Source organism: Carlito syrichta, unplaced genomic scaffold, assembly GCF_000164805.1.
Source record: "Carlito syrichta isolate Samal-C Ts95f unplaced genomic scaffold, Tarsius_syrichta-2.0.1 Scaffold143255, whole genome shotgun sequence".
Classification (NCBI taxonomy): domain Eukaryota; kingdom Metazoa; phylum Chordata; class Mammalia; order Primates; family Tarsiidae; genus Carlito; species Carlito syrichta.
The window spans coordinates 40,378-60,514 of NW_007087351.1; the positions used below are offsets into that span (position 1 = coordinate 40,378).

A 20,137-nucleotide genomic window follows, 5' to 3' on the forward strand; every position below is an offset into this window, starting at 1 on the left:
GAGCAGTGTGGTGACATGATGAAAAGCTCAAGCCACAGCTAATAGGAGCCCCAGGAGGACAGACCAGAGAGAGTAGAGTCATGGCAGGCAGCGCTCAAAACAGACTGTGGTCATGTGTCCTCAAAAACTGAAGATAGGTGACCCCTACGCTGAGGGGAACCACAGAATTCCAAGCATAAATAAGAACAAGCCAAACCCTAGATATAGCGTGGTAAAAATGTATAACATTAAAGATCAAGAGACAATCTTATAAGAAGAAAAAGAAACGAAATACGGAGAACAAAAATGAGACATACACAAGATGCTCAAAAATAATGGAATAATATCCCCAGGGGTTGACAGAAAAGAGTACACGGTTCTTCAGAAGCGGGGCAAAATCGAAACATTTCTGACACCATGTCCAAGAGGGTTGGCAATGACAGAGCCTCACAAGAGGGCTATCAGAGGATGCACTTCAGTACAGGGAAAGGCATCCTTAGAGGAGAAAGCGGATACAAGAAATAACAATAAGAAAAAAACAAAACCCGCTGGCACGCACAAGCACATGGGTAATCAAAATAAACATAGGTTTAAACACAAAAAAACACAGAGAATGATTTGGGAAACAACAACGCTGAAAACAAGATAAAGCTAAGATAGTATCAATGAGATATGAATATAAAATATAAATGAGACATAAATATAGCATATATTTTATATCTACAAAATATAAAATGAGAGCCAGGAAGCAGGGGTAGAAATCAAAGTATTCTTTTTTTTTTTCTTTTTGAGTCAGGGCGTCACTCTGTCCCCCAAGCTACGGTGCAATGGCACACTCACAGCTCACTGCAGCCTTGACCTCCTGGGCTCAGTCGATCCATCCGCCTCAGACTCCCAAGTTGCTGGGAATATACACATGCGCCACCATGCTTGGCTAATTTTTTTACTTTTATTTTCTTAGAGATGAGGGCTCATTATGTTGCCCAGGCTGGTCTCAAATTTCTGGGCTCAGGCAATCCTCCCGCCTCAGCCCCCAAAGTGCTGGGATTAAGAACATAAGCCACTGTGCCCAGCCAGGAGGCAGAGCCTTCCAAGAGCGAGTGTTCAACAAAAAGATAGAGATATGGCTATTTTAGGAATAATTATGAAGCCAATAGAGAAGAAAGCAAAAGGGGGAATTTAAAAAATCCAATTAGACAAGAAAGTATAAAGGTAATAAACTTGGTACACAGAAAGCACAAAACAGGTGGTAAAGACATGCAACAAACCTAAAGGACTCGACTTGTTAAAAAGAAAAGACAAGGAAGGGGTCACAGAAAGGTTGAATGTAAAGGCATAAAAAACTTACCAGGCAAAAGTAAACCAATGAAAAGTGACACAGTATTAACAACAGGGAAGAAAGATTCTAGGGCAATAAGAATCATTAGGACAGGGAGGGAAATGACTTTAAGAGGAACGATTGAAAAGGATGCCCACGGCTGGGCTTGGAGGCTCAGCCTATAATCCCAGCACTTTGGGAGGCCGAGGTGAGTGAATTTCCTGAGCCCACGGGTTCGAGACCAGCCCGGGTAACTTGGCGAGACTTCGTCTCTACAATAAATCAAAAAATAATTAGCCAGGCATGGTAGCACATGCCTGTAGTTCTGGCTACTTGGAAGGCTGAGGCAGAAGGATCGCCTGAGCCCAACAGGTCAACACTGGGGTAGCCGTGAGCATTCCACTGTACTCCAGCCTGGGTGACAGAGTGAGACTACAACTCAAAAAAAAAAAAGAAAGAAAAGGATTCCTGTAAAGGTGTACACAACTTCCTACAGAGTATCAATGAAAATAAAACAAAACTAATACCTTTCTCCACTTGTTGAATTAGAAAAGTCAAAAACTGATATTTTTTAAAAGAAACTTACAAATCCATAATCATAATGGGAAATGTTAACTTATTTTTGTCAGAATAAGAGAACATAAACTGACCAAAAACAGCTGCCATGTAATAGAGTTCTATAAATAAAGAGTAACTAAATTTCACCTAATAGACATACACTGAAATCTGCGTAAAGAAATAAACTATTTATTCTTTTAAGTACATATAGAATGCTTGTTGTTGTTTTTTGTTTTTTGGAGACAGGGTCTCACTCTGTTGCCCAGGCTAGAGTGCTGTGGCAGTGCCATGATCATAGCTCACCGCAGCCTCAATCTCCTGGACTCAAGTGATCCTCCCACCTTAGCTTCCTGAAGAGCTGGGACTACAGACATGTGCCATCACACCTGGCTAATTGTTGTAAAGATGAGATCTCATTATATTGCCCAGGCTGGTTTCAAACTCCTGGCCTCAAGTAATCCTCCTGCCTCGGCCTCTCAAAGTGCTGAGATTACAGACATGAGCCTAGAATATCTGCAAAATTGACCACATACTAACCACTAAGCATCCTATTTTTTTTTTTTTTTAGAGTTGGAGTCTCACTCTGTCACCCAGACTGGAGTGCAGTGGCACATTCCCGGCCACCGCAGCCTCGACCTGCTGGGCTCCAGCGATCCTTCTGCCTCAGCCTTCCAAGTAGCCGGAACTACAGGCATGTGCTACCACGCCTGGCTAATTTTTGATGTATTATAGAGACGAGGTCTTGCCAAATTTCCCAGGCGGGTCTCGAACCCGCAGGCTCAAGGAATCACTCGTCTCGGCCTCCCAAAGTGCTGGGATTACAGGCTGAGCCACCGAACCCGACCACAACTAATGATTCTTAACAATTTGCAAAACACAGAAACCTTACAAACCATGTATTCTTATCATAATCAAAACTAAAAGTAAAAACAGCAGAAAGTCAATTTAGAAATTCAAAAAACTTTTGAAACAATTCACAATTCACGAATCAAAGAAATTACAGTAGACGTCATATAATAAAAAAGATATAAAGAGATTAATTGAATAGCAATCAAAGAAAAAGTAAATAAAAACAATAAAGTTGGTCTTTGAAACAGCTAACAATAGTTAAATCCCTGGAAAGATAAACAAAGATGGTGGAGAAAAGAGAAAAGAAATAAACACAATAGGAATTTAAAAGGAGACTATAACTACAAATATATTAAGAGATGAAAAATGTCATAAGAGAATGTAACCAATAAGTTTATTTCAATAACTTTGAAAACGCATAGTAATAGATAATTTTCTAGGAAAGTAAAAAGTACCAAAATTAACAAAGAAGACACAGAAACCTGGCAAACCAATAATCATTAGAGAAATGGAATCAGCAAAGGTCTCCATCTCCAACCTCGATGGGCACCACCTCAGTTGATCCGTTACCCTACTTCTAGCAAAGTTCAGGTCCAGAAAGTCACCTCATACAAACTGATTTGGAGAACTGAGAAAGAGAGAAAGCTTCCCAATTCATTTTCTGTGAACCTTGTTACTAAAAGCAGACAAGGACAAAGCAAAAAAAAAAAAAGAATTTGTAGACCCATTGTGATAAATTCAGATAATCAAAATATCAACAATCGGCCAGGCACAGTGGCTCACACTTTTAATTCCAACACTTTGGGGGGCTAAGGCAGGAGGACTGCTTGAGTTTAGGAGCTTGAGATCAGCCTGGGCAACATAGCAAGATCTTGTCTCTATACAAAATAAAATTAGTCGGGTGTGGTGGCATGTCCCAGTTACTCGAGAGGCTGACACAAGAGGACCACCTGAGCCCAGGAGTTCAAGGCTATGGTGAGCCATGACTGTGCCACTGCACTCCAGCCTAGGCAACAGAGTGAGATCCTGGGCAACAGAGTGAGATACTGACTTAAAAAAAAAAAATCAGTCCACATTACTAATCATCAGGGAAATGCACATCTAAGCCACAAGGAGCTGTCACCGACACCTGTTAGAATGGCTATTAGCAAAAAGATAAGAGACAGCAAGTGCTGGCAAAGGCTGGCACATTGCTGGTGGGATGTAAATTAGTACAGTCATTGCAGAAAACAGCATGGAGGTGCTTCAAAAAACTAAAATTAGAACTACCATGTGATCTAGGAATTCCACTGCTGTTATATATCCAAAGGAAATGAAATACGTATGTCAAAGCGACATCTGTCGCCCATGTCTACTGCAGCATTATTCACAATAGCCAAGGCAGAGTCAACTAAGTGTCTTTTTATGGATAAATGGAGACAGAAGATGTGGTGTTTCCCCACAGTGGAAGACTATGGACATCCTGCCATTTTCAACCACATGCATGAACCTGACGGCCATTACATCAAGTGAAATAAGACAGCCACAGAAAGACAAAGACCTCATGATCTCATTCATACGTGGAATGTGAAACAGTTGATTCCATAGGAGCAGAGAGCAGAATGGTGCCTACCAGGAGCTGGGGCGTTGAGGGCAGGGAGGAGTGGTGGGGCGATGCGGGTCAAAGGATACAGAATTTCAGTCAGCAGAGTTCAAGAGCTCTTCTGGGCAACACAGTGACTACCAACAACAATGTTCTGTGTTCTTAAAAATGCTCAGATAGTGGATGCTGAGTGTTCTTGCCACAAAAGCGATACCTATGTGAGGTAATGCCACGTTAATTAGCTAGATTTAGCCCTCCCACATATATATGGACTTCAAAACATCATGTCGTACACAATAAATACATATTTTACCTGATAGCTCAAATATTATATGTGTGTGTGTTGCATTCACACACACACACACACACACACACATACACACACACACACACACACATCAACACAGCATAGCTTGCTGTGCTAAAAAAATCCCAATAGTCATGAAGGGTTTAATCCCAGGGCCTCACTAATGGCTCAACATGAGAAAACCCACAAACACAGTGCCTCACACTGACAGATTAAAGTGAAAAATATAATGATCACAGATGCAGAAAGTGTATTTAGCAAAATTCAATGACCCTTCACAATTCAAAAGAAACACACATACAAAGATCTGAAGCAAACATGGCAAAATGTTAATAATGTGAAATCCAGGTGTGGGCTCATGGCTAAGTGACATATTCTGTATTGTTATGTATTTTAGAAGTGATTCATTGTTTTTAAGAGGAAAAAAAAAACATCATAAGCACGTGTTAGGGATGGAAACGGCTGTTTTAGGGCCCTGACAATAAAGGTTCTGGAAAACACAGCACGAGCATGCCACTGCTGCAGGAAAGGCCAGGGCTCTTCCTACCAGCAGGGACACTGGATCGGCACTTCAGACAAGGGGTGCCAGAGGCTGCCCAGCAGACAGGCACTGGGGTGGAAGGTTCCAGGCTTACCTGCACCTGGGCACTGAGGAGGACGAGGGATGGGCGGCTCCTGTCCCGTCCACGCCCCCCTAAACCCTAGAACTCCAGCCGTCCCGAAGCAGGGCAGAAGCAGGGCTAGGGGGAGACCCCCACACCCATCACTGGGCCCACAGAGAGCTGGTGGGAAGCAGGATGCCACCACAGGTGTCTATGCCTTGGCCACCTCCCCCGCTATGGGTCAGGCTGTCAACCATCCTTTTTTGATGCTTCTGGGGGTTTCTATGGAGCCCCTGCAAGTCGTGCTGGGAGGCAGAGCCTGGGTCCCACCTGCAGTCCCAGACCTCAAAGGCCCGAGACACATACTCAGCACATAGCACTCCGATCTCGCTCTGGGGAGGGCATATTTGTCTGTGAAAGAGAAAGTTATTGTGAGCCCAGCTCCATGGGCTGGGCAGAGAGGACGGCCAGACACTCCCAGGCCAGCAGCCCCCAACCTGAGGCTTCTGTTCCTCATGCCTGTGACTACCTCTGAAAGGACAGGACCTGTTTCCTTTATGGGTACCTGGAGCAGATGTAAGCATGCACCTGCAGCACCATGTTCTTTACAAGTGGGCTGTTGTTGATGGGTGACATGATCTCTGGGTACCGTGGCCTGACTTGTGGGGGCCGGGGTGGGCTGCCAGCCATGCAGCCCCGAGCCTCCAAGACTCGGGCCTCTTCCTTGTTGCCCAGCATGGCCACCACCTTCCATGCTGCTTTCTCCAGTGTCACCACAGGTGTGTATCTTAAACTGGCTGGCTGTGTCGTGAACTTTCTATGAGTGTGTGTACATAATAAATACTTAATCACGTTGCAGATACTTTTCTGGGTGCTTCTTTCCAGCAGTGTTTTCAGGTTCAGCTACACTGAGAGAGCACGATGCTCTCTGTCCACTGTCCACATCCACTGTCTACGCTGCCCTCCCCATGCAGGCATTCCCTGTGGGGTCCATTCAAGAGGGACCGTGGGCCTCGAGGGCTACACGTCTGTACCTGACCAATCCAAATTGTCTTTCTGAGTCCCCCAGCAGGGTCTAGGCAGACATCATGCTTTCTGGGCAAATAGCCGTTGGAGAGTGGCGGCGACTGCCCTGCCTCTGACCTGGGTGCCCCTTCCCTAAGGAGCAGCTTAGTTCTAACACTTGCTCAGGGAGGAAGAGGGGACGGCCCGAAGGGGACCTCACCCGCCCAGCCTTAAGGACGCTCTGGAGAACTGGTCCAAACTCAGAGCTTCCCCGGCCATGATTCAGGAGACAGAGCCAGGCACTCTGAGATGGAAGGACGGTTTGACAGAGCCTGGAGCTGACCCCAAGGCATGGGGAGGCCTCTAGACTTGGCTCCAGGAGAGCACCAGCCCTCAGGCAACCTGCTCTGAGAGGCAGGACGGTTAACTGGCCACACTTACAGTTGCGCCTGCTTCTCTGCCAGCTCTTTGGTTTTCTCCTGCAATCACAAAAGGGAAAAAAAGCAAATCTGAGAAAACAGGATGACCCAGGCACACATTCACACACACATTAGGACACCGTCTGCAGGAAAGCAAGCCACGGCTGTCCCAGACGTCCCATGCCACGCTATTTATTCTAAGCTGTGCTGGAAAGTCCATTTTCCACTGGACTCTCATCTTTCCCTTCCATTACGGAATGTGACCTACATGCTTCCTGTAATGGAAAACTTCCACAGCCCTCCTGCTTCCATAACAACTAGCCATTTGGAAACAGCACAGATGGGCTAAACGCTTCACAAACACTACAGAAGAGTCCACAAACACTCTCATTGCTAAGCTCAACACTGGCATTTTAAAATGCCAGCCCCAGTAACAATACGTAGATGCACAGGCACTTGAATACTCATAATACAGTTCAATTTCCCAGCAGGGGCTCAGGCGTAGCTAAAACTTCTGTGCCGCCGTCACTTTTCATCAAGAAGTGATTCTTGCTTTCGCGTAAGTTTGGACCTGCCTAAAGGCAGCCCTACCTGCTGCTGTTGCTGTTCTAAGATGCACACCCACCTGTGTATCTGATAAGCAACAAGGATGGGGAGTGGCAACAGAGTCGAAACCAACGAGCAGGTGACATTCAAGGGGGACCTAGGCAGGGCTGAGCTGACGCATAGGTGGGGAGGCGCAGTGGGGTCCAAGGGAAGCGTGGATTCGACTCAGTGTGACATTCACAAGGTTGGGACTTGGAGAAGGCAGTTCACAGCTGGAGCCTCAGTTTCAGGGCAGGGCTGGCCCTAGATGTTGTGGGGACTGGACTGAGGACACAGTGGGATAACTGGGCAACTCGGACTCAGCTGAAGCTTGTTCTCCAGGGTGGTTGTGAGAGTGACACCAAGCATTCGGTTTACTTGTGCCTGGCAGAGAAGACTCAGGAAAGGATGATCAAGTGAAAATCTCTGACTTCTAAGCAGCAGGTCACTGCTGGACATAGCTGGCCAAGGTGTGAGCCGTTTCCACACACACAGACTTCACCTGGCCCTGTGCCTGTGACTGCATGTCAATCCCACGCTGCGAACTCAAGGAGACACGACTTAGACCCATGGGTTATGGCACCCACAATGCATAGGACGGCTCATACAAACCTTGGGGTGGGACAGCCTGTGCTTTTACTTTTTAAAGGTTTCAAACATCTTCAATGTGGATTTTAATATGAGAAATCGAAGTTTCTACGCAGCCAAATGACCTCCTTTTCCCACACCTACTCTAAATAAACATGGCCCGGGTTAGCAAGGGTCTCTGAACAACCTGTCTGTTGGGTCTCTGGGAGCCGAGGCCCTGTGGGGCAGAGGCCAGGCAGGGAGGCCGTGACTGTGGGAAGCTCGCAGAGTCCGGGCAGAGCTGCCCACCGGGGCTGCAGTGGCCCCCAGGGATGCTGGGCAATGCCTGGAGCCATTTGTGCATGGGGGGGAAAGGGTGGCTGCTGTCAGCCTCTAGTGGGTGGAGGCCAAGGGTGCAGCTGAATGCCCTACAATGCACAGGATGCCGCATGGTAAGGAACTCTCCTGACCACGGCCCAGGGGCCGAGGCTGAGAGACCCTGACCTGTATGAAAGTGTGTCCATGCACAAAAGCTGGCTGACCCTGCACCCCACTGCCAAGTAGACAAGGGGCTCATAGTAGGGCGGCTTGGCGGGCAGTGGCTCTGCCACCGCTGGCAGAAAGCACAGGGCACCCGGCCCGGGGGAGCTCCAGGGCTCCCGGGCAGGGGCCTGTGGAGCCCGATGTCCCCTGGCCTTGCAGGGCCCACACTCTGAGCGCCACATTCCTGGGCAGGTGACGGCACAGGCCAGGCTAGCCCGTGGGTGGGGCACAAGCCTCGAGCTCAGGTGGCCTCTGACCCCAGCCAGCCTGGCCCTCGAGGGCACGGTGCTGCCGAGGGCGCTACCCCCATCTGCCTGCCAGGGGGAGGTATCGATGGGCAGGGTGGGCGGGCCCTCGGCTCAGCCCCGCACCACCATGGGGGTACACGGGCCAGAGGAGCTCCCACCCCCACTCAGGGCCAGGCCGAGCTCAGACCCGCTCCGCCCCAAGCCCGAGGACACCGGACACAGCCCGCCCGCCCCTGGCGCCACTGACCCAGACGGTGTCTCGGATCGTCTTGGCTATCTTGAGCAGGAGCTGTCCAAACGCGCCCAGCTCAAAGTGGGTGGCTGAATGCTGGATGCAGAGGCAGAGGAGGAAGGCGGGGGTCAGCTTGTGGTCGTCGCCCCCCGGCTCGACGAGCGTCATGATCCTCCGCAGCAGCGCGTCCTCCAGGTCGGGCTCAAACTCCAAGTGCAGCTGCCGTCGCCGAGGAAGGGTGGCCGGCAAGGAGACGGTGTCCCGGGCCCTGAGCACGGCCCCGCACATCCTGCAGCTCTGCGGCACAGCTCGAAGGCGGGCCAGGGCTCGGGCAGGCAGGGGCTGGGCCTGCGCGGGGTCCTTGAACAGCAGCAGGTAGTAAAGGCCCAGGGAGAGCAGGTCCCCGTGGTCTAGCACCACGGTCCTCCGCCCCACCTCGGAGAAGTTGACGGAGATGGGCGCCCCGGGGATGGGCTCCAGGACCAGCCTCCCCGCGGCCTGGCCAGCGCCCGGGGGCACATGCCGGCGGATGGTGCAGTGCAGGGGCAGGATGTCAGGGGCAGAGAGGCTGATGCTGGGCTTGCTGGAGGGCGTCCGCTGGCCCACCGTGTGCCGGTCCCGGTTGAGCACGTATACCAGGCTGTCCTGAAACACACACACTCCACTCAGGGACAGGACACTGCCTCGGGCAACATGAGCAGGGGGAAGGGGAGGCGGCCCGTCTCTGGTTGCTGGGTTCCTTAAGCCACGTGGCTTGGACTGCTGTCCCCAGCTGCTCCACGTGTCCCAGGCCACTTCACACCAGAGCCACCAGCAGCCCTTGAAAACCTGCATCTGCCCACCCTTGGGGAGGTGGCTTTCCAGAGGAGGCACCCGAGAGGTCCCAGAGCCACACAGCTTTGGGACAGTGAGAAGCCAGGTCAGGGCTGGCCCGAAAATAGATGCCGGCTTCTCTATAGTCGGGGCCAAGTCCTGCTGAATTCCGCAGGTCATTCCCAGTGTGTGAGCATTGCCCACCTCCTGTCCAGCTCAGCGAGAAAAGACGTCTCCAAGACTGGACTCCAGAGCCCTAAGGCTGTAGAGTGCTCATGGAGATGGAGCAGAAAGGACCAAGTAATCGAGAGAGCAAATGACAGGGACGGGGACCTCACGCCTGGAGTGTGTTCTGAGCTAGGTGCTGCGATGGAGATGCTCTGACTTAAGTGGTGAGAACCAGCTCTGGGGTGGGTGGGGCGACGTGGTCTTTTCTCTGTGCCTCCTCAAAGAATGTGGCCACCACGGGGTGACTGGAGTCCACCATCACTTGGGGCAGGGAGCTGACTGCCCTGGTCACCTGCCCAGGCCCCTCTCTCCACATAGCCTGGACAGTTCTCTGTGGTGGCGAGCTCTCCATGAAGGGGCCACTGCCAAGGGCAGACCCCTTTGGGACCGGGGAAGTCGGGAGCCCTCCCCTGCCACCTCCCACCACAGCCTGGACAAAGGACAGGGGACGGGCCCCGCATATGCGCCCACAGCCCACATCCACAGCCTGGCCACAGACGGGGCCGCAGCCACACCGCCCAGGACAAGAAGAGGCCTCCACTTCTGGGTCTTGCCGTGGTCCCTCGGGTAGGGGGCAGGAGGGCGGCTCACGTGCTGCTGGCTGTAGCCCTGCAGGAGGAGCAGGTGTGGGGACTGGTACAGCGAGTAGCGCATGGCGTCCTGGCCGGGCCCCTCGGAGCCCTGGGCAGCGTCGGGGAGGGTGGAGGCTGGGCTCAGGCTGGTCTCGCTGACTGTGCGGCGCAGCCTTGGAGGAGGGGAGCTCCGGGCGCCCCCGGGGGCCAGGGCCAGGGCGCCCTTTGCACGGCTCCGCTGCAGTCTCCGGGCCTGGGCGTTGACCCCTGAAACAGAAGCAACGTGGGGTGAGCAGTCAGAAGCGACGGTGTGCATCTCCCAGGTCCTCGGGCGTTCCTTCTGACACCTGTCGTTGTTCTGTCAAAGCAGCTCTGGCGACGGCTCCAGGACTCTGCCCACTAGCCTCGAAAAACTGGACCGCACCTTGGCACCACCATGGTGATCCCGGAAGAGTGGCCCCAGGGCAGTTGCAGAGCCCGCGGCCCACCTGTCCAATCCCGAGGCTGAGAGGGGACCATGCCTGCCCTACAGGACCCCAAGGACACACCCTGGCCCGCTCCACTGGCCAGCACCATGGCCCTCAGGGCCTCAAAGCTACAAACACCTTTCCCCACAGAAGACGCAGCCTCTGCAGGGTCACCACACGAGCCTAGAACCCTCCCTGTCCACCTGTGCCCCTTTCTGCTCCTTCTCCGTGAGTACACTACAGCCTTAGGGCTCCGGAGCCCAGCCTTAGAGACGCCTTTTCTCACTGAGCTAGACAGCAGTGAGGGCAGTGCTCACACACTGGGTATGACCCGGGGATTCAGCAGGTGGACAGGGAAGGACTTCAGGAGGGGGGTTTCCGATTAGAGGAGGCAGACCAGTCATCGTCCTCTCCCCAACTGTCATCTCCCCTACAAGGAAGAGGTGGTCCCCTTGCCCCATCACCCCAGCTCATGGAGCCAGCGATGATCAGCTTCTGCAACAGCACAGCTGCCTCCTTTCCGAAGCTACACTGACATCCCCGGGTCACAGCAGGCACACAAACACACACGTCACAAACACACACACACACTTATGCATACACACCCATGCAACCCACATACATGCACACATAAATACACAAATGCACGCATACACATATACCTGCACATACAACCATGCACCCACACACATACATACACACGCACTTGGCCACATAGAGAATCACACACAAACATACGCATATGCACGCCCATGTACACAAACACATACGCACACACAAATATAAACACGTGCACACACAGCCCAGAAATAACACCGACCCTTAGAAGACATTTAAGATCTCATACCCACAGAAACAGGCCGTGCTCTACACTAAGGCTCTAGGGAGGATGGCAGGCTGCAGTAGGTGAACCCGTTCACGGTCCTGGTTGGCTGGCGCTTTCTTTTCTGAGCCCGCTGCCAAGTCCCCTCCGCTCGGCCTTTCAGGTGAAGACTGTCCCCATCTGCGGCAGCCTCTCCTCCAGCCATTCCAACAAAACAAGACAAAAGCCGGCAGCAGGCCAAGGCATGCCTTACCAAGCTGCGGCCGAGCTGAGCCGTCCTTCCCAAGCAGGAAGGCAGCCTGCGCATCTGCAGCCCGCAGGGGGCCGGGGCTGCGGGAGGCGCCAGGGCCTGTGGGGCGCCAGCCGCAGTGCGAGGCTGCGAGGCTGCTGGGCTCACCGCTCACCGCCCCGCGCTCCTGCTGGCTGCAGAGCCCGGCCCAGCCCAGCCCGGCCCCATGGGTGGCAAGCGCCCGGCAGGTGGGATCCAGCTCCTCTGCTCTGTCCTAGTCAACCTCTCAGGAGTGTGGCAGGCACCACAGCGTGGCCCCGTCGCACAACCATGAGCCAGATCTGAAAGAAGAAAGCAGTCCAAAATGATGTTCCAGCCCCCAAGTTTCTCCCAAGTCCAAGACCAGCTTGTAGGAGAAGGTACACCTCAGAATGACCTCTGAAAGTCCCCGCCCACTGTTGTCCTGCAGCCCCAGGGAAGGCCGCCTCTCCTCCTAGCCTCCCAGGGGCTCTCCAAGGGCCAGCCGCGGCCGGCGGCAACGGATCTTCCCGGCCAGAGTCCCCTGGGGTGTAACCCACAAGGGCGGCTCACAGCCAAGTGGACCCAGCTTCTCTACGTGGGGTTCCACACGCGAGGGGTCATCTGAGAGACCCTCTCAGATGACCCCTCGCAGGGTCCCAGGGCTGGGCATCCTGCACATCAGAACTTCCTTGGTCCTGGGTGGGCCCTCCATGAGTGCAGAGGCCAGGGCTACCAACCTGTGGCTAGTAGCCGGAAGGGAGACCCCGGCTCTGAGGAGCAGCAGTTGCCCCTGAACCCAAGGCCACAAGGCTCACTGGCACCTCCCTTCAAGTGCAGACATGGGGATGAGGCGGAGCAGCGTCCACTGCCACCACGAGCACAGCTGGCACAGCCAGTGTGGACAGCAGCCTGATCAACACCCTGTAAGACCCTTGCACAGGTGCACACATGCGCACACGTGTGGGCCTGGACCCCTGTCTCAGGATGGCCACTGCAGCACTGCTCAAATGAGCAGAGGACCAAACCCACCCAGGGAGTCACGAGCCACAGGGTGACGGCTCTGCAGAGAGAAGACAGAGCCAGCCGCGACGGGACCACAGAGGGGAAAACACCAACTGCAGAGCAACACATGGGAAGTGACACCAGTGGTTAACAGCTTTGTACAAAGTCCCTAAAACACCACTGTGCATTGCTTGTGGTTTGTATGCCATGAGCACTTAAAGCTGTTTTTCACCACAGAAAAGGCACACTGCAAACACGTGGCTGTTCTCACGGACAGGGCAGGAACAGTCTGGGGATGGTGGGAAGAAGGACTTGACTTTACATGATTTAATATCATGAACTGAAGTAATAGAACATATGTTATACATAAGCTATAATAAAATATATCTTTATATCATATTTTACTTACTTTTTAAAACTCTAAACAAACATGATAAAAAATCTTTACTTCTCAGCTCTGGGAGGTAGGTACCCAGGTATCAGGTAACTGTAACTGAGTTGCCAGACACGGTGGCTCACACCTGTAATCCCAGCATTTTGGGAGGCCAAGGCGAGAGGATCGCTTGAGCCCAGGAATTCAAGACCAGCCTGGGCAACTTGGTGAGACCTCATCTCTACAATAAGTCAAAAAATTAGCCGGGCGTGGCAACACATGCCTGTAGTCTCAGCTATTTGGGAGGCTGAGGCAGAAGGATTGCCTGAGCCTAAGAGGTTGAGGCTACAGTAGCCGTGATTGCGCCACTGCACTCAAGCCTGGTGACAGAGTGAGACCCCAACTCAAAAATATAAAAATATAAAATTAACAATAAAATACAAATGCTAGACTTTGCCATGGAGTGAAGAGGATACACCCCCAGGCTGGGAAGTCAGGATACCTCCATTTCTTTTGAAACCTTCCCCACGAGAAGGGCAAGTCGTGCTGACTGATTTTAGTCACAGTCTCTTCATCCTAATAGCCTCATTTTTTTCAAGGATCACTAAACCTTCCTGCTCCAGTGTGATGAGTTCAGTGGGATCGGAGGTTTTAATGATTCAGTAGGTTTGAGGGATGCCCAGGAATCTGTCTTGGTAAAAGTTGTCTGGAAGGTTCTGGAACACAGCGCCAGGCGGAAGAACCAGTGCCAGGGTACTACCCTCCCCCAAAGCTCTAACGGTCCACAGCAATTTCTTACAGGGAGAAAACGGAAACCTACAGGGCTTAGAAAAGCTTCCGTGAAAAACCTACAATCTGTATTTCGTGGGGATTTCTAATTCTCCGGATCAATGTCTGTTGGTTCCTGGAGAGAGAGTTGGCAGACAGGGTCTCCCCAGTCCCCCCTTATTTATCCACCCTCTGGTGAAGAGGCAGAAAAACAAGCTGGCAGGAAAGAGGGAGGTCGGGGCTCCTGGGCCCTGGGGGGACTGCGGCGCTTCACCCAAGTTAACCCCCAGGACCTGCCTCGTTCCCAAGCATCTGCTAGCACACAGGACCGCAGACCCGCAGCAGAAAGACACTTCCCAGCATCCGAAGAGACGGTACTACTCGGAGAGAGCCTGAAACAGCACTTGCAGGCTTCCCAGAGGAGACACAACTGAGCAGATAGGCCCTGACTTGAGAGGAACTGTTTGCCTTCGACGCTGGAGTTGGGAAGGAACAGGAAAAGACAGAGCTGAGACCCAGGTCGACGGCCTCCTTGCACGGAGGTAAGGCACGGAGAGGGGCATTGGAAGCTCCCGCTGGAGGCCCGGGACGGAGCCTCTGAGCACGGCCCTGCAAGGCGAGAATCTCGGCCCTGTGTCTCCCAGAGAGGTCACTGCTGCAGGAAGGGGGCAGGGATGCCACCCTGGCCACGCGGTTCTCTTCTGTGCAACCCTCCCTTCCCTCCACGAGGAGGACGTGTCTAGTGACCCTCTGCTGGCAGAGAGGAAAGGACGCAGAGTGCCGGGGGATGGACAGGGAACCCAGACGGCAGCTGGTGACCATCATCAGAGTCCCCACTGCAGGCTTTGAATACAACTGGAAAGAAAAACATGTCTCTTTTCCTGAGCGTCATGTTCCTCTGCAAATTCAACTGGCAGGTTTCACTCCTCATCCTGTTTTCTTTTCTTCTTCTCTCCCTGGACCCTGAAGGCCTGAAACAACATATACAACGTGAAACTGTCTCTGTTGCTTACTCACACTCCTGGCGGGAGGATGCCTCAGAGAGGAGGTGATTATGACTGGAGGCTTGTGGGGAATGAAGGATCTCTGTGTTGGGGAATCTTGCCAAATCTAGGAAAATGAGACTTATTTATTGATTTAGAGACAGGGTCTCACTATGTTGCCCAGCTGGAGTGCAGTGACGATTCACAGGTGCAATCATCATAGCACACTGCAGCCTAAAACTCCTAGCCTCTAGTCCTTGACCTCCCAAGTAGCTAGGACTCACAGGCACCACTGCGCCCAGCAGGAGACTGTTTTAAAGTGATCCCTAGTAACAGCTGGGGTTAAGAGATAACCTGATGAATAAACTGCAGTAGCTGCTGAGGAATGCAGGGGACAGACTTGCCTTGAACAAGTCTTCTTTCAGCTGGAATTCCCTTCTCTAGGTTAGCAAGGGACGCGGAGCTCTAAGTCAATCAAGCATCCTTGCAAAATCATTCAGAATGTACCAAAAAAGGAGCTACTTAAGGACAATTTGACAAGCACTCCTCTACACGAGCTTTATTCTGGGCATTTTGCATGTACTCCATTTCGTTCTCACCATAAACCCTACAAAGGGACCATGGCTAGATGGGAACAGATCAGCCCAACTTTTTAGGACCAACTCTAACCTTAGGGGAAATATTTCTAAAGAAAATGTTTACTGAAACCTCTCGTTCCCAGTTAGAAGCAAGAAAAAGATATCTGCCATGACTACTTCCAGTCAGCACTGAGGTTCTAGCAAGTACAAGCAAGAAAACAGACAAATAAAAGATACACCGATTGAAAAGAAGGAAACTGAATTACAATTATTTCTCAGACAATGTGACTGCATATGTAGAAAATGCAAAATAATCTATGTAATTAGAATTAACAAGTGAATTTAGCAAGGTAATAGAGATAGTTAATACACAACATTAATACTTTTAAAGACCGGGAACAAAGAGAAAAAGGATACATAAAAAGTGATGTCACTTCTAAAAGTGTAAAGAAGCATAAAACAACTAAGAAACAAATCTACCAAAAGATGTGCAAGACCACTACACAGAAAAATACAAAACACAGTGACAGAAGTTACAGAGCTAATGAACAGAAGAATATACCAAGCTGATGGAACATGAAGATGTCAGTTCTCCCCAAACTGTACTCGGGTTCAATGCAATCCCAAGTCAAGTCTCAGAGTGTGTGTGTGTGTGTGTGTGTGTGTGTGTGTGTGTGTGTATGTGTATGTGTGTGTATGCATGTGTACATGCATGTGTGTGAGTGTGAGTGTGTATGTGCACACGAGAACTGGTAAAGTATATAAGGCAATGCAAAGGGCAAAGGTACGTCTGAAGGTCAACAACAAAGTTGAAGGACAGCACTGTCAGGTTTCAGCCTCACCATAAGCTACAATAATTAAGAGTGTGGTACTGGTATAAGGACAAGTAGGCCAAGGGAACAGAAATGAGAGTTCCAGAACAGAATCTCACAGAGACAAAAAAAAAAATGGTCTTTTCAGTAAATGTTGCTGGGTCAACTCATTTGAGCAAAAAATGGATCATGATCCCTACCTCGCGCTATGCACAAAAATTAATTCCAGATAGACTGCAGGTCTCAGTGTGAAAGGTAAAACAATAAAGCTTTAAAAAGATAAATATTGGCCAGGCTGGGTGGTTCAGCCTGTAATCCCAGCACTTTGGAAGGCTGAGGCAAGGGGATTGCCTGAGCCTGTAGGTTTGAGACTAGCCCGGGGAATTTGACGAGACCTTGTCTCTACAGTAAATCAAAAATTAGCCGGGTGTGGTAACATGCGCCTGTAGTTCTGGCTACTTGGAAGGCTGAGGTGGAAGGATCCCTGGAGCCCAGCAGGTTGACATCTCTGGAGTGGCCGTGAGTGTGCCACTGCACTCCAGCCTGGGCAACAGAGTGAGACTCCCAACTCAAAAAATAAACAAACAAATAAAAATTTTAAAAATAAGATAAATATCTTCACAATCTTGGAGCATAAAAAATTCTTAATCAGAGGGGAACAAAGGGAAAATTGACTATGGATGCTCCTGAGTACACTGGAACTCTCAGGGTCAGCTCTCTCAATGTGAAACTTAGGTCACAGTCAGAGAACCAGAAAGTTTCGAGAATGACCCTGAAAGAATCTTATTTCTTGTAGACACAGTACTGACCTCGCTAAAAAAAGCCAGACATAAAACTTAATAGTGTGGTTTGCAGAATTATAGCGTAAACTGAATTCACGGCCTTGTGTGAAAGTTAAAGCATTGACCAGGAAAGAGTATGACCCTAGACTTAGTAGGGAAATCTTGGCAGATGAAGCAGAGATGCCTGAACAACAGATTCAATGGGAGCCTTACTTGCCAGGAGCAGCAGCTGCCCTCCCAGACCTGAAAAGATTGGCTTCCTTCAGGAATCCACAGTCACCCCGCCTGGGGGCTGCAAGAGGACTGCCGCTCTGATGACTCATCCTCCTCTTGCTCCCACATCTCAATGTCACTGAACCCACAAGGACCAAGTTTTATGGAGACCAGAGCGACAGAAAGCTGCAGTTAGTGTGAAAATTGCCAAATGATTTAAAAAACAAAATCCAATAATACGCTTTTTACAAAAAACACATATTTTAAAAGGGCTCAGAAAGATGTTTAAAAAATAGAAAATTATATGCCAATTATATTTGCTGAATATTTTAAAAATCTAACCTAAAGAAAGCTCTGTTAATATAAACTAAAAATAAGCCGGGCTCGGTGTCTCAGCCTGTAATCCCACGCCCTTGTGAGGCTGAGGTGAGTGGACTGCCTGAGCCTGCAGGTTCGAGACCCGCCTGGGCAGCGAGACCTCATCTCTACAATAAATAAAAAAAAATCAGTCGGGTGTGGTAGTGCGTGCCTGTAATTCTGGCTACTCGGAAGGCCGAGGCGGAAGGATCGCTGGAGTCCAGCAGGTCGAGGCTGCGGTGGCTGGGAGCGGCCACTGCACTCCAGTCTGGGCGACAGAGTGAGACTCCAACTAAAAAAAAAAAAAAAAAGCTTGACTACAGACAGGGATGATAATAATACAAGTTTAAATACCCAGGAATATAGCATCTTAAATTTGTATACAAATACTCCTTGAGTTACTATGGGACTACACCCTGATAAGCCCACTTTAAGTAAAAAATATCTTAAGTTGAAAATGCATTTAGTACACCTAAGTTATCAAATATTGTAGCTTAGCCTACCTACCTTAAATGTCCTCAGAACACTGGCATTAACCTAGGGTTGGGCAAAATCATGTAGCATAAATCCTATTTTATAGTAAAATGCTGGATATCTCACAAAATTTATTGACTACTGTACTAAAAGTAAAAAACAGAATGGTTGTGTGGATACTTAAAGTACAGTTTCTACTGAATGTGTATCACTTTCACATCATAGTAAAGTTAAAAAAAAGCATTAGAAGTTAGGAACCATCTGTTATTCCTAATAAAATGGTGCTAAGACAGATGGAAAAAAACTAAGAAAACTAAAATAATAAATAAATCCATAATCATAGTAGGAGATTTTGACATACCTCTCTCAGAAACTAATAAACAAGTACACAAAAATGTATGCAAGGTTAGATTTAACCTTTTTTTTTTGAGTCAACCTGTCACCCAGGCTGGAGTGCTGTGGCATCCTCACAGTCACGCCATCCTCGACCTGCTGGGCTCGGGTGATCCTTCCGCCTCAGTCTTCCAAGTAGCTGGAAATACAGGTGCGTGCCACCATACTCAGTAATTTTTTGATTTATTGTAGAGACGAGGTCTCACCAAGTTGCCAGGTTGGTCTCAAATTCCTGGGCTCAGAGAATCCTCTCGCCTTCAACTCCCAAAGTGCTAGGATTACAGGTGTGAACCACTGCACCCGGCTAGATTTAAGCATTATTGATAAAAGTGACTTGATTTCAGACAAACTCTATGCCCAAAAACTGCAGAAAATATGTTCTTTTAAGCATACATGGTATTTACAGTGATGGTCCATACCCAGGCCATAAAACAAGTTTTTATAAATTTCAAAAGAACACATTATCTAAAAATAAAGGAATTAAGCTAGAAATCAACAGTAAAAGATAATTAGAAAAATCACCAAACGTTTATAATTAAGAAACATTCTAAATATTCCAGGATTAAAAATAACCCTACTGGTAATTAGGAAATATTTGACATTTAGTTATAGCAAAGTTACTACATAGCAATACTTGTGGGACGCTTCTAAAGTAGAAGTTGGGGGGAGATTTATAACCTTCAAATTACAAAAGAAGAAGCCAGGCGCGGTGGCTTTTGCCTATACTTTGGGAGGCCGAGGTGAGAGGATTGCCTGAGCTCACGGGTTTGAGACCAGCCTGGGCAACTTGGCGAGACCTCATCTCTACAATAAATAAAAAAATTAGTCAGGCATGATGGTGCATGCCTGTAATTCCAGCTACTTGGAAGGCTGAGGTGGAAGGATTGCCTGAGCCCAGCAGATAGAGGCTGTGGTGGCCATGAGCATGCCACTGCCCTCCAGCCTGAGTGACAGAATGAGACTCAATCTTAAAAAAAAAAAAAATAGTTGTTCAGCTTGTAATCCCATGCCCTGGGAGGCTGAGGTTAGTGGACTGCCTGAGCCCGCGAGTTCGAGACCCGCCTGGACAACTTGGTGAGTCCTCATCTCTACAATAAATTAAAAAATTAGCCGGACATGGTAGCGCGCACCTGTAGTTCCAGCTACTTGGAAGGCTAAGGTGGAATGATCGCCGGAGCCCAGCAGGTCAAGGCTGTGGTGGCCGGGAGTGGCCACTGCACTCCAGTCTGGGCGACAGAGTGAGACTCCAACTCAAAAAAAAAAAAAGTACAAATTAGAAGAGAAAAATAAAAGAGTTAATCGAATCTCAAGAAGTTACATAAAAAACAGGAAATTAAAACCAGAGTAGAAGAAATTATTTTAAGAGTAGAAATTAATGAAACAAAATAAATAAATGTAAACATAATAAATCCAAATGTTCCATTTATGGAAAAGACTAATAAAATTGGCAAATTT

The 20,137-nt window shown here is 49.6% G+C and overlaps 1 protein-coding gene across 1 annotated transcript in view; it reads right to left on the bottom strand.

The window, feature by feature from the left end:
* Positions 1-20,137, bottom strand: part of RADIL (Rap associating with DIL domain) — a 72,438-nt gene that overhangs the window by 22,236 nt on the left and 30,065 nt on the right. Inside the window, exons 2-4 of the mRNA XM_021708649.1 lie at positions 10,427-10,674; positions 8,810-9,439; positions 6,642-6,679 (exon numbers count right to left, since the gene is read on the bottom strand). Coding sequence (XP_021564324.1) covers positions 6,642-6,679; positions 8,810-9,439; positions 10,427-10,674 — 916 coding nt within the window. The remainder of the gene's footprint in view (positions 1-6,641; positions 6,680-8,809; positions 9,440-10,426; positions 10,675-20,137) is intronic.